Genomic DNA, 14,682 nt, shown 5'->3' with positions numbered 1-14,682 from the left:
TGGTTGGTTTGTTGTTTAATGCCGCACTCAGCAATATTCCAGCCATATGATGGCGGTCTGTAAATAATCGAGTCTGGACCAGACAATCAAGTGATTAATGTCATAAGCATCAATCCACGCAATTGGGATTGATGACATGCATCAACCAAGTCAGCGAGCCTGACCATCCGATCCCGTTAGTCGCCTTTTACGACAAGCATAGTCACCTTTCACGGCAAGCATGGGTTGCTGAAGACCCATTCTACCCAGGAATCTTCACGGGTCCACAAAAAGGTAACTGAATCTGATAGATGTATTATATACATCCGTGGTATATTTGTATGAGTGTGTATTAGTACTATTACATAATGTGATATGTCTGTGTAGCATATACTGGTAGTAGGAGCTGATAACTGTTGGGTACCATGTGTCTGAATGTTGATGTATTCAGTCGATGATATGATACCTCCTCAGATTTACATTGATCATCGACTGTTCCAGGGTTTTATTTATAAGGAGGGAATCGTACCTTGGTAGGTTCGTCCCAGGACAATAAACCTCACACCCTGTATACTTGTGGTTTTCATTCTCCCTAGAAACCCCAAAATCCCATGCTACTACATAAGCATTCCATGAAACAGAAATAGACAGCTTAGATCATATAGAGAACGATGGATATTCACCAAAGTCCTGACTGAAGAAAATTTTGAAATGATTGAGAAATTACAACTTTAATTCTTAAAATGGCAACAAGACTTAGGAACAGTACCCGAAACTTTGTTTATAGGTATATAAGAGAATAGAAGTGGAATGATACATCAATACATTTTTGACATCTGAAGGTATACCCTCCTCCATAACATCCGATACAGATGCATTAAGGAGTAATGCAGGATAAGTTAAAAATTAGTAAAATCTAAATATGTTAACATTTGTATACTTGCAATAAAATTAATGCATATACAGTGATTCCTCGATATACCCCTGTCATCGAGGTCCATAACCCTGCGTTCTAGGAAAGAGCGTTGTACAGATATTCATTGCTGATGTTCACATTACGTAATGATGGTAGTTAATGGAACAGCGGCGCAATTATTTCACAGTGGCATGGGACATGTAGATCTATGTAACATCCTGATGTAGATCGTGGACGCTGATTCACAATTCATGCATAAGAAAATCAAAATCAAAGTACAATGTACTATTTTATGACTGGATGTTATGCATTTAGATTCTAAATAAGGAGTGAGTTAAAATTTTAAGTCAAATCAGCAATATTTCAGCCATATAGTGACTCTAAATAAGGAAACAAACCGTTATATTCTAGTTTCTTGGAAGAAACGTGGTCCAATCGCTGACTTACTCACAATATCTATCGATGACAGTGTATTACAAATCCGAACAAGCCTTGTCACCAAACTGAGACCAAGACTGTGAGTGGTAAATAAATGATGACGTGTCAAAGTTATGAAAAACCCGGACACAGCCAGCGCTCTGTATGCACTTTATGTACAATGTACATGGACATTACGAGTGTAACTACACAGTTATTTGAGCAATTCATAAAAATCAAACAAACACAAACATAGATTTGAGTGGATGAGATATATATTTTGTTCTATTATCAGTAATAATTATGTACTGGAAAACATGTTGCGTTGAAACACTTGAAAATGGCCATTACGACCATGCAACTGGTACGTGCACATGTACTCGTCATGTATAGTAATGAACACATTTTTATTTACTGAAAGTCACTGATTTTTGTTTGTTTTTGACTGTCACGTTCCTCTGTTCTCAGTTGTGAGAGTATACAGCGAACTTGCATCAAGTGAAGTTGCTCATATCTGGCACTGTTTTCTATATGCCGCAATAAGCACTCAACCCCATCAATGGCATCCCAAACAGTCATACTCATAGTCACTGTTGTCGTCCTCTTCATCATAGATGATTTCGTCGGGCACAGCTGGGGCAACCAACTCTTTGTCGTTTAGAAGCTCCGCAATCGGCAGGTTTGTCATTGCACGTATTCCAAACCGTCTCTGGGGGATGCTGTTTTCCTTTGCATTCTCGCGGAAATTTCGTACAGCATCAGTGACATCTTCTTCTTGAAATCTCACAAAGTCTTCATCAACCCCAAATGCTGGCCAAAGTCCCTTCATTCAGCAGTTGTTCAGGAACGCAACAGGGTCCAATCCTCTTTCCACAAACGCACTCACTTGGAATCTCCGATAATGTGCCTTGTATGCTTTTATTATTTGTTGGCCAAGCAGTTGGATAAGTGGAAGATGTGTTTTTTGGCGTTAGGAATGCCTTTATAAGTCAATCATGCGACTGCAAAGTACTTCCTAGGGGATGGGTGGGGTGGTTATCCAATAGGATGATCAATCTTAAAAAATCTTAGCTGTCATCCATGCATTTGCAGAGGCGCTGTAGTGTGCAGGCAGTGTTTCTCTGTTTACCTGATGCCAATCACCAAAGGCTTCAACTTGTGAGTCCCAAGGCTTTTTGCATGTAAGCAAAATTGTGACCCGTTGCTTGGTGGACTTGAACCCAGTCTGCTTGTCATCTATTGTGCCAAGAGTCTTGCCTGGCAACAGCTTGTAATACAGGCCAGTCTTGTCACAGTTGTAAATCTGTTCTTCGTCCTAACCCTCAGATTCCATTAGCTCTCTTAAGATGGCTCCCAGGTCACTGGAAACAACTTGATACCATGTCGTTTTTGTAATCTCCACAACCAGCCTGTGCTGGCCTTGAATGTGTCGTCAGGGCCATGAATATATAGGGACAGTTTCTGAGCTTGCATTTTCATAATCTTGCCAGATAGTGGCATGTCTCCATGTCTGCTTTGCTTCTTTTAGCCATTCACATATGGTCCCTGCTGGAATAGTGTACGCCTGTCGCTTAGATTTACTCGCAGTGGTTTCCATGATTGTTGTTGTTGTTGCAGCATTAAGTGTTTAAGAGGTCGCCTTCTGCCAAGACAATTTCAGCTGACCTGTCCCTCTTTGGGACTCCTGTGTTTGAGAAGGGTACACATATCTATTGTGAGTTCGGTGTTCACATAATTTCTGTTTTTGTATTGATATGATTTCTATTTTCTTATATTGATATGATTTTTTATCCTTTGGCTGCTCTGTTTATATACGTTCGAGTAGCTGTCCATCTCTCAGAAATAGAGTTAGTTTGGCCTTCGCTATTGCATCTTTAGGAGATCTATGACAGATAGCGGATCTAACTGCAATTCTTGTTTTAACCTAGCCTAGGAAATAGGCTGTATATCCGCTTTGTCTTGAGCTAGCTTAGTCAGTGAGTCTGCTGTTTCATTTCCATGAATATCTATGTGAGAGGGGATCCATCACAGCTCCACCTGTTGCCCTTGGTCCGATAGTTTTGTATATTCGTATAGAATATTGTTGACTGTGTTTTGCCTGGAGTTTGAGTTTCTCCCACTGATGGCCTGAAGTGCACTTAGCGAGTCTGATAGCACGACTGCCTTTGCTTCCGGGAGTTCCGGTATGAGTTTGAGTGCAATTCAGCCAATTCAGCCGTGAATACTGACTGACCATCAGGCAAGCGAACTGAATGTGCTTGGGGTTTGGAGCTGTGGATATGGATCCCGTAACCAGCACTGTTGTTGATAGGATTCTTGGATCCATCAGTGTATATATGGGCCGAGCTGTCCCAGGTAGTTTGAATTTTAGTGATAGCTACTGATTGTAGTAGGGTTGGGTTTTCTCTTTTAGTGACTTCTGATGTTAAAGCAGTGTCAACTTTGGGAGTTTTTTAAAGTCCAGGGAGGGTGTAACCCTTTGTAGTGACTTTCTTGAGGCTGAATGTCATCGCAATGTGACTTCGAATGAGTTCATGTACTAATATCCCAGATGGTTTTAGTGAGGGATTTTTTTCGAGCTAGGGCTTCATCTCGAGTGTTTTTGTCTTGCCATATCTTTTTAACCAAAGGGTTTGATGTTCGTCCCCAGAACGATAATATTGCCTGCTCTCTTCTTAGTTTCAATGGGAGTTCAACATATTCAACTCAAATCATTATCATTCAAAATACATTTTCCTTCTTTTTCTGATTATTGTAGCACTGACAGCGAGTGGTTCCTTTGACCTAAGCCGTGCTGTTTCCTACTAGTTACAGCATGGCTGTGCCATGTTCAGCGAGGCCTGCTCCCTATTGGCTGCCATTACAGCAGCGAGCCCCGCCTAGTGAAATGAATACAAAGATACAACATTGTATTGCAAAATTTTTGACAATGTAGAGGAACTTAAATAACAAGTTGATCATTGTGAAAAAGACAAGAGGAATTGAGAAATCAAGTGTTTATTCTTGTCAAGTAAATGAACAAGTTTTTATAAACAATATAACAAATAATGAACAATGTTATCCAGCTTTCAACTAATAAAAATAAACATTCGAAAATCACTAATTTCCTATTGTCTTAAAGTCAACAGTAAAAACTGAAACAGTTGTCAAGGTTCTGGGGGGGGGGGGGATTTTGCAATGCTGAAATCCAAGGTAATTTGGGAACTGTGTAAACTCCTTATCACAACCTATCATCTACAACCACTAGCAAGTATTCTCCAGACGGATAAGGTCCTGAGAAGTCGATCGACACATTTTCCCATGGAGATAATGGAAGAATTGTCATTTTGAGCAGTTCTCTGTGAACAGGTGTGTCGATAGTTGACTGACATGCGATGCAGCGCTTGATCTTGTCTTCAACTAGATGATCTATACCAGGAAACCATACCTTTTCACGCAGGAGCTTCTTGGTCTTTACTATTCCTTGATGTCCTTGATGCGCAAGGCTGATGTTGCAGGACTTGGGGGATCACAATCCTGTGGTCTCTCAAGACTGTTCTGTTGTATACAGCATATTCGTCCTTGAATCGTACGTATGGTTCAAGTTCAGGATCCAACCAGTTTTCTGTTTCGACTGCAATGATCACCTTTCGGAGTACTGTATCCAGCTTTGTAGCTGCTTGAATTTCCTCGAACTTGAGAGCCTTGGGGACTGCAGTCTTCTGCTATGTTAGGTAATGATGAAACCTGGGGTGGATGACGACTTATGTAATCTGCTGGGTTGTTTTTGTCATGACCCAGTTGGTAGGCAAGTTCATACTTGTAAGGCATAAGTCGGATGCGCCACCTCTCAATTCTGGCTAAAGTTGGTTTTGGGCTTTTAAAGATTCCAAGAAGCGGTTTGTGGTCTGTGATTATCTGGAACTTCTTCCCGAATGTATACAGGTGATAGTGTTCAGCTGCCCATATGACTTCCAACATTTCTCGTTCCGTTTGGGAATAACGGGATTCAACATCAGATAATGCCTGGCTGGCATAGCTAACAACTTGATTTTCCTGAGTGAGAATTGCACCTAAGCCTGATGGGCTAGCATCTACAAACAGCTTTTCTCCTTCTGAGGGTCAAAGTAGCACATCACTTCACTTCTACTAAGAGTGGACTTGAGTTTGGAAAAAGCATTCTGCTCCTTTTCATCCCATTTCCAAATGGCTTGCTGATGTGTGAGCTTCCGTGATTTGGGCGTATTTCGTAATGAATCGAGACATGTATTGGGACATGGCAAGTAGAGATTTCACTTCACTTGCCAAATTTGGAGGTTCAGCCTCTACAATTGTTTTAACTTTCACCGGATCTGGAGCATGCCTTTTACTTGTAAAGATATGTCCATTGAGTTTGATCTGAGATTTTGAGTACTCGCATTTGGACTTGTTTAGGGTGATGCCATGTTCACAGAGTCTTGTGAATACAGCACGAAGAGTTTGATCATGCTTCTGCTTAGTCGCACCATGAACGATAATTGATCCTATAACAGGGCTTGATCTTCAATCGCCAGCAGTGGTTTATTCGCAGTGGTTTATTTTTTGTCACCCATTCTGATTGGCTGGCTGAGAGCGGAGAGTTGTGTCATCGCGTTTTGATTGGCTGGCTAAAAATAATTGACGGAACTATTTTTGGATCGGGGATACCCGAGGTCGTCTAGTACAGGAAATTCCCAGCTGACAAAACATTACTGTAGTGACGATGTTTTCCATCTCTGGAAAGTTGGTGACCGAGAGAAAATTTGTGGGGGAAGGGGTATGATATGTGGAGATATATCAGAGAATTTCGGCTTCCCAATGTACCAGATTCAGTTGCAGAATAAGATGGTAACCGAAGCGAGATACCACATCGATATTACGGGACCAGGTGAGCAACTCCGGTACATTCTCTACTGGGCGTTTTCAAGGCTAAAAACAAAGCTTATGAAAGGGTTTATTAATTCAAGTAAAAATACCGATGAAATAGTGAAACAAACCATATTGTTCGGTATTTTAAAAAATAATAACTATCAACCACATAAGAAATGTCCCGTTATAACAAAGTGTTGATCTAGAGCCGATCGATCAAAAACATATCACAAAGTTATATTAAAAATAATCAAAAGTTAAATTCATATTTTAAGAAAATAAACACTCAGATAATTTGGATCTAAAGCAATATTCAATTTTAATGCAGGAAACGATCAATATTTGCCGGACGGACCGTACATCTCACGACCAAGATGTTTTGCAACCACAGCAGTTGTTTCCCCTTTCAACGGGTGGAGTTTATCCAGATCAATGTATTTGGGCCTATAATTATTTGGTGTTTTTTAAACGTGAAGACTTCAATTATTTAAACATACTATCTCAGGACAATTAAGAAACTCATTATGAAAAAACAACATTACCCCGTCACTTGAATGTATTAAGTCATACCTATATAAACTCAAGAAAGTAATATATGTATTTATATTTTTTCTTAACTATTTTGATTTCTTATAGGGAGCAGACAAAATGATGAAGATAAAGATGGTGGGCACCAATCAACCTTATTAGGTATTTTTTTTAAAAACAATATTTCTTTTTTCAACAATGATGTACATTTATGCATCTTAAAATATATTTTGTATTTTAGATAGGATGAAATAATCTCAAAATTAATTTCATATCATTAGTTTTAGGTAGAAACTCAATATCACAGTTAATTATTTTCAGAATTAACAGACAATACAAAGTATTAAGACATGTAGAATTATGTTTGTCTCAAGTGTATTATCAAAGATTTATTATTTACCATGTTTTCTGAAAAAAACCCACTTGTTTAATAATGCAATTGTTATATTATCATAGCAGATAAAGATCTCTAATATGCATAGCTTGCTTAATTTTAATGATAATTATTAAGCATTTCTTGGGATGAAAAACTGGACATATGACAAAATAAGAAATGTATTTTTATTATTATTCTCCAATTACAAGGTTTACAATGATTTTTTTCACATAATCTTATTGGCTGCCTTGGAGTGGAAAGCTGTCGCTATTTTAATCAGAGACCTTAAATTATTCTAATGTGTAAATTTTCAGAACATGGTAAGTAAAGAAAAACTTAAATTTATGGGTGATGAAGAAATGACCAACAAGAGGTCCTCTTATAACATTTTACCATAAACCTCATTTCTTTACATTAGCAATGTCTAATTTTAATTTTAATACTTTTACCAAAAAGAATCACATATGAACAGGTCACTAAAATACATATTTATTATTATGTCTTGTTTTCATGAAGAAAAAAAGAAGAAAATGTTAATTTTAAATTACCTATTATCAGTAAGTCTTAACTTCTAATCTGATAAAATAACAAAAGAATAAAGTTTGGAGGTAACTGTTGCATTAAAATAACAATGTAAAATTACAAGGGTATTAAAATGCAAATATTTGTAGAACTACTGAAATGAAAATTTATTGTTTACATATATCCTTTGTATTTATGTTTCACACACAATAAATTATTGTGCTTGTCAAATTCACACTGTTTCTTGTCATTCACAAATATGGGGAAATTAGATGACTCATGTAGTAACATTTTTGGTGTCATGATCTTAAATATTATGTTCAAAAGAAAAACTGTCCATTGAATAAGGTTTTTTTAATTTTTTTAATAAAAACACATGTGCTCACCATGTTCAGGAACAAAACAAAAACAAAAAAGACATGAAATAATCATCATTTTACATATTAAATTATTCACTGTAAAATTAGTTTTAAAGAGGAAAATTCGTCCAAAAATATTACAATCCATTGATGGATTTGAGAAGATTTAATCAGCTGATCAGTTGCCTGAGTTGGTATTTATAGAATCTTGCCTGATCAGTCCTGCTGACAGTTCCTTGGACCCTTGTTTTTCATTAACAATATTTCACAATATTTAAGACAATATTTAATTTCCTCTTAATTGGGTTAATAACATTTGTTTCTAGCGAACAAATAAACGAATAACGTATTTACATACATACACTAAAAAGGTGGGCCTATTTAGTGTTGCGCATTGAGAATGATAGTCACCCGGATGAAAGCAAATAAAGTTATGGGCCGAGTAATCCAAAACCATTGACAAATATCAAATCACATTACTAATTCTCAAAACGTTACTCCCATCAGCTTTTAATAGTTAACAAAAAACAAAACATGAATGCTAACAAGTGGCTTGCCTGTCACGGAAAACGCGTGTGAGTTGTCTTCGCTAGATCCTTTTTACCTGTTTATGGTACAGTTGTCTCACTGAGCTATTCGAAAACAAGGCTGGGAGGAATCCCAAAAGGTTACTAAACAAGGGAAATCTTCAACTACGAGCTCTACTTTTTATGGCGTATTGTAATGGGAGAAAAAAGATTAACCACTGTGTTCGGTTGTTACTGAAAAATCTACACACTTGTGATTAATCGGCCACAATTAGAACTCGGCAAAGCCTCGTTCTAATCGTCACAGATTAATCACTTGTGTGTAGATTTATCGGTAACAACCGAACACAGTGGTTAATCCTCTATGTCATTTTGGATGTTTCTACATCCGGGAATCCCTTGAATAACTTCTGAAATGACATTCTGGAATATCTCTGAAGCAGAATTTATCCCAAAGGAGAGGCGATTGTATCATCGGATTCCTGCATGGGTGCTAAATGTGGTCAGATAGCGACTTTCTGGGCTCAACTCCAACTGATGGAATCCTGCATTCAAGTCTAGCTTGGAGAAGATCCATTTAATTCTGAGATGAGGTCATCAATAGTTGGTGAAATGTGATTTTCAGGTCGAATACACTTGTTGACCTCGCGCATGTCAACGCATACGCAGATGCCTGAAAACTTCTTAGGTACTGCAACGATGGGACTGACCCATGGAGTGGGCTCATTCGGTACTGGCTGTATGATGTCCAGATCTTCTAATCATTTCAGTTCTTCTTCCACGTCCTTCCGTATGTGGAATGGGATTCGCCTGTGTGGTTGCCGGAGTGGTTGTACTAATTTGTCAACATGTAGTTTTATCTGTTTGTTCCTGATTTCGCCAATTCCATTGAACAGTTCTGGAAAATCACAAATAATGTCATCCACCTCAGATGATTCCACATTTCTGGCGATATTAATGATACCCAACGATTCACCAGACCACATAAAATTCACAGTCCTGTTTTATGTTTCCATACTGCACAGGTAGAACGGTCTTCCCAACCACATACAGTGGGTCTTGTGATCCATATGCGAAAAAATGTCTCTTAGAGTCTCTAAGATTTCCAATTATGTGCCATTCCTTGTCTGAAGGCATCATATGTTGGTTGGTCCAGCATGTTTTCAGCTGCGCCAGAGTCTATCACACATGGGACTAATTTTCCAGCAATGTTCAGTTCCCGGACTGGAATTTTGTTGTTTCCATTGTGTCCATTGTCATGTTGACTGAATCCTTATATTGGATGGAATAAACATATTCTTCATCAGTGTCAGAGTCATGAAGGTATTGATTGTCAGAGTTTGTGTGTACAATGTTTATTCTTTCCTTGTTTGTGTGAGCATTTTGCTCATTGTCTCTATTTTTAGAATGCCACAATTTTTTGAAGTGATTTAAAATGCCACAATAGTTGCACTTCTTACCCTTGGCGGGACACTTTCCAACATGGGGATACGAACCTCCACAGAAATAACAAGTTTGGTTTGACCCACTTAATTGTCTGGCTCTTGATCGTCTGTATCTTGACCTAGAATCTCCTTGCTGCAAGTGGGATTGAATTTTATCCTTCTTATTTCGGCAAGACTGTGATCGAGATTGTCTGTGTGCGGAATGATTGTTCTGTGAGTGTGAATGAGATACAGCATTTATTTCCGATTTTTCCACACTACTAGCTTGAAAATCGCTAATTTCGAGAGATCTGCCTGCAGTAAGCAATCTTGTCAAATCAAGATCTTCTCATAATGCTCATCTTCTGAGTCTCTTAGACGTACATGTCAAGGCGATCTGCGAGAATATCTCTTTGTCAACATCGTGAAAGTCACAGGTTTGCGCTAATTTTCCCAATCTTGTGCAGTAAGCGTCAATGCTTTCACCTACATTTTGCTTTGCATGACGGAAGTTGTAGATTTCAAAAGCCGTGTTAACGATAGGAATGAAATAGTCAGTGAGTGCTTTGACTGCCTTGTCATACTCTGTGTTTGAAATAGTGTCGAATATTTCTTCGACTGTGGGGCCAGCTAGATGTAACAACCATGCAACGCTTTTGAGTTGGCTCAACAATGTTCAGACCTACCATAAGTCTTTCAAAACCGGTCAACCATTGCTTCCATTGCGGACCACTGTTTCCGTCGGCATGTACATCGAACGCGGTAAACACGGGTACGCTTTGTAATGAAACAGCCATGACAATGATTAGATACTTTTTTTTTCATCTGTGTATCCTTGTCGCCAATTTAATGTTCTTGATGATTCTTGCTCTGTTGATAAATGATATGATCCTTGAAGGAGCGAAACAAAGACTTTTATTTGTCGTCAATGTAATGAATATACAGGGCGCCGCCATTGATACTGGCTGGCACATGGTCAATCCCAAAATGAGACCCTGACCTCTGACCCATACATATGCATACAATTACAAACCTTGATTGCATATACACTACAAATATGATGCACCTATCTCGCTATTTCTATCACCGCTCACTAGTAGTGCTACAAGTCAGTTGCTACAAACTTGACTCGCCATTGGTCTAGTTACAGCACGGTTTGCGAAAGTCACCTCAAGGCTCCGCTTTCCGACGTCAATCAAAGGCCGAGCCGAACCATGCTGTAACTAGACCAATGACTCCTCCTCGTGTTTGGTAACTTTAACTTAGCCAGAACTGAAATCAAAATCTTTTAAAATATAAACCAAAGTAGGCTAGTCACATCATAATATTAATTAATCATAAAGGTCAACTAAAATATGAGATGAAGTGTACAACATGTAAACATCTGAAAGCGCTATAACTTAAACAGCTAAATAATTTTTATTTTAAGAAAAACTTAAATGCAAAACTTACTCATGAAACATATAGTCAAAATATAATTGTTTGAAACTTAGCTTGATAAAATTGATTATTCATCACACTGCTATCCCTTCCTAATTGAAATGTTTGTTTGTTTGCTGTTTAATGCTGCACTCAGCAATATTCGAGCTATGTAACAGCTGTCTGTAAATAATTGAGTGGACCTTCCTAATTGGATTTGTGTCTATTAATATACAATGAAAAGGAAAATTCATTTGAAATTATTAATAATAGCTCAGATCATATAATAATAATCTGAAGTGTTTTTCCTATCGAGGTTACTAAGGTCCATGATAACACTTACTGTTGTACCTGCATCCCTGTGCTAGTAACTACCATACTTTGTTGCATATAGTACACACTTTTATTTCCCCAAACACACAGCTGCATATAATTCACGAACACCCAACACATTAATTGATATTTTAGTGGTGTAAGCACTCCTAATGCAATTACTTAATATGTTAGTTGAGTATTGAAAAAATATGTGACTAAGATCACATAAATCAGGTGAAACAATATATGATGATATATACACGAGGCCGATGTTTAATGAACATCTGAGATCCATCTGTACATCTTCTGCAGACCAGAACCTACATATTTTGGTGCACCTTCAGTTCACAGTACCACAACTTCTCATGGGGATCATCTGTGGTACTAAATTCTGGAAGTTGGCCAAAAACAAATCCCCCTAAACAATGATTTTGGTAAAATGCCATGTTTTACTTCAGGAGAGAGTGTGACATTCGGTAACCAATCAGATATGTCCTCGCAATCACCTCATGGTAGGATGTGATAGGGCACCCGATCACCTCATGTGACAATATGCACTGGTCAACAAATACCAACAGTCAACCCAGATTACTTGAATCGCTGTTAAATTAAAACATTGCTTAGCTTTAGTGAACAACAGACAAGATTGTTTTAATTGCATTATAAAAAATAAATAAAATGAATTTTTCTATGACTACATGAGAAATGTGCTTGTTTACGTGTTTATGGCCTTATCACTGACTGTGATGTAGGTAGTTTGTTTATAGATTGATAGTCGAGTCTCTCAAACTATATAGTTTCTCATTGTTAATTGTTAATTGCTGAGTGCGGCGTAAGCAACAAACAAACAAACACAAAATACTTAAAAACAGCGTGACATCGTCGATTAATAAATGATTATTCTGTTGTAATACAAACGTGTCATTAACATTTTAATCCATTAGATTAATTCAGTGGTTCAAACTATCACTGTCATATAAAAAAAATATCAAAATATGATTTACCTATAGCCGTACGGACCGCAGATGCAATCACCACATCCATCGTTGTTGTGTTCGCTGAACGTTCTGAAACGTAGATTCAATCCCAGTGTTAAAAATAGACACGCGCGAACGCCAGCCTAAGCTTCTTACAGTGATATATCATCTAAAATTGAGGTACGCACTGCCAAGGAGCATGGCGGCGAAAACTGATGCCGGGCTGGGTTCCTGTCTACGTAAACTCTAAGCTGGTTCCCGGCTCCCTATGCGCGTTGTCAACTTGCGCCAAGCTCATATTCCGATACAAGCTCCTACCCAGCGTGTGACGCCTTCGTTACACTCTCGGTAGTATAGAGAGCTCCGGGAACGTACTATCGCTGTGAGGAGCTTGATTGCGATATTGGAGACGTGGTCCAAACTAAAGCCGTTGAGGACGCGCATAGCGAGCCGGGAACCAGCTTAGTAAGCTGGGCCCCGTCTCCAATATCACAATATATAGGAGCCGGTACAGGCCAATGAAACGATGGCTGTGAGCGCCTTCGAAATATTAAACATACACTATGTTATGTAATTTTTCATTGGTCGCTATTTTTAGACGAAGCGCTACCCTTCTACAAAAGCCTCCACCGAGAAACGTCACAAACTACTTTAAGTCATTTTGTTAGATGTGCCACCATCGGGTGGAGGAAAGACCTTCAAACTTTAAATTGTAATTAATTGTAGGAAATTAAATTTCCAAAATTATTTTCTTCATATATTTTACGTACATGATATCGATATGTAAGAGAAATGATAGTAAACATAGTCTAGCGTATTCTTTGCAGGAACATTTCGCAGGTTTTCGAATACACCCCAAATTGTGCTATGCGAGAAAAATATTTATTATACACTTGTCAGAAAACTTTGAGCGTATAAAATATTCTCAGGTATTTGAACGAGATACGCATGTAGGAAGTTTATATATGTCGACATATGTAGAGCCACCCATACAGTATAAATGTCGCATTGAAAATATTCCTAACTTTGTCCCACCGTATTCAAAACTGTGAAGTGTCTCTGTGACTGCTGCAGTTTGAAATTTTTTTGACTTCAAAGTGAGGGTTGAAGAGGAGGGACAAATATGTCCCTCTATCATCCAAGGGGAAGCCTGTGTCAGTTTCTCTACTTCATAACATTTTTAGGAAGTTTGTAAACCTTCATTCTGGACAAGGTGTAAATGGACCTCGTTGCCCGAAAATCTATAAATCTTCGGCCTAGCTTTAGAATACAGTACCGTGTTCTAAAGGTTGTCCAAAATATAGAAGTGAATTCTTGTAAATAAATATGTCAACAATGCAGCTCTTTTAACCATTTAGAGGGCATGATCTAATTGTTTTAGGTTTATGTGAATATACGAACGCAAACAAAATCATCGAATTTCATAAATACATTTTTTTTTTTTTTTCTGTCTTCACTTAGAATTCAACCCATGAACCACTTTTATCCGCCTTAGCGCTCCGAAAGTTGTCAGTTGATTTTGTTTGTCTATTTTCCACTCTATAAAATTGCCCGCCATCAGATTTTCGTTTACCCAAAGACGTTTATACGTCCTTGGTTTACCAAAGCAAACGCAAACGCAAGATGTCACGCTTTTCACAGGTGTATTTTGGCCTGTACCGGCTCCTAACTTGGCGCAAGTTGACGACGCGCATAGGGAGCCGGGAACCAGCTTAAAGGGGCACTGATCTAACGCAATTCCCCGGGACTGGTTGTTGCCTTTGTTATTGTTTTTCCCCAGTGAGTACCCGGATGTATAGCAGAAATCTAGACTAGTTCGCGACCTCTGCTGCGCCATTCGTAAGCGCATTAGTCACTTTTATTGTTAGTAATAAGGGCGTATGGTCAAATTGATCAACAAAATGAAATAGCATCGGTAATGGTGACGAAGTCACTTGCTTGGTAATTTTGCGATTTTCGTTTACACTTTTGACTTGCAACACAAAGTAAATATTTCACCCGAGCATTGCTTTTTTATAGTGTGTATATTTTTTTTACTGTCAAATGTGTAACACATT

The 14,682-nt window shown here is 38.2% G+C and overlaps 1 protein-coding gene across 1 annotated transcript in view; it reads right to left on the bottom strand.

Moving 5' to 3' along the window:
- The window catches only part of LOC139474803 (acetyl-CoA acetyltransferase, cytosolic-like), a 73,518-nt gene extending 60,570 nt beyond the window's left edge, over positions 1–12,948 (bottom strand). The window contains exons 1-2 of the mRNA XM_071257928.1: positions 12,814–12,948; positions 12,653–12,715 (exon numbers count right to left, since the gene is read on the bottom strand). Coding sequence (XP_071114029.1) covers positions 12,653–12,715; positions 12,814–12,826 — 76 coding nt within the window. The 5' untranslated portion in view covers positions 12,827–12,948. The remainder of the gene's footprint in view (positions 1–12,652; positions 12,716–12,813) is intronic.
- Positions 12,949–14,682: the final 1,734 nt, after the last annotated feature.

This window comes from Haliotis cracherodii, unplaced genomic scaffold (assembly GCF_022045235.1).
Source record: "Haliotis cracherodii isolate W230 unplaced genomic scaffold, xgHalCrac1.p SCAF_3, whole genome shotgun sequence".
NCBI lineage: Eukaryota > Metazoa > Mollusca > Gastropoda > Lepetellida > Haliotidae > Haliotis > Haliotis cracherodii.
The sequence above is the reverse complement of the archived record's forward strand: the minus strand, read 5'-3'. Positions and strand labels throughout refer to the sequence as shown.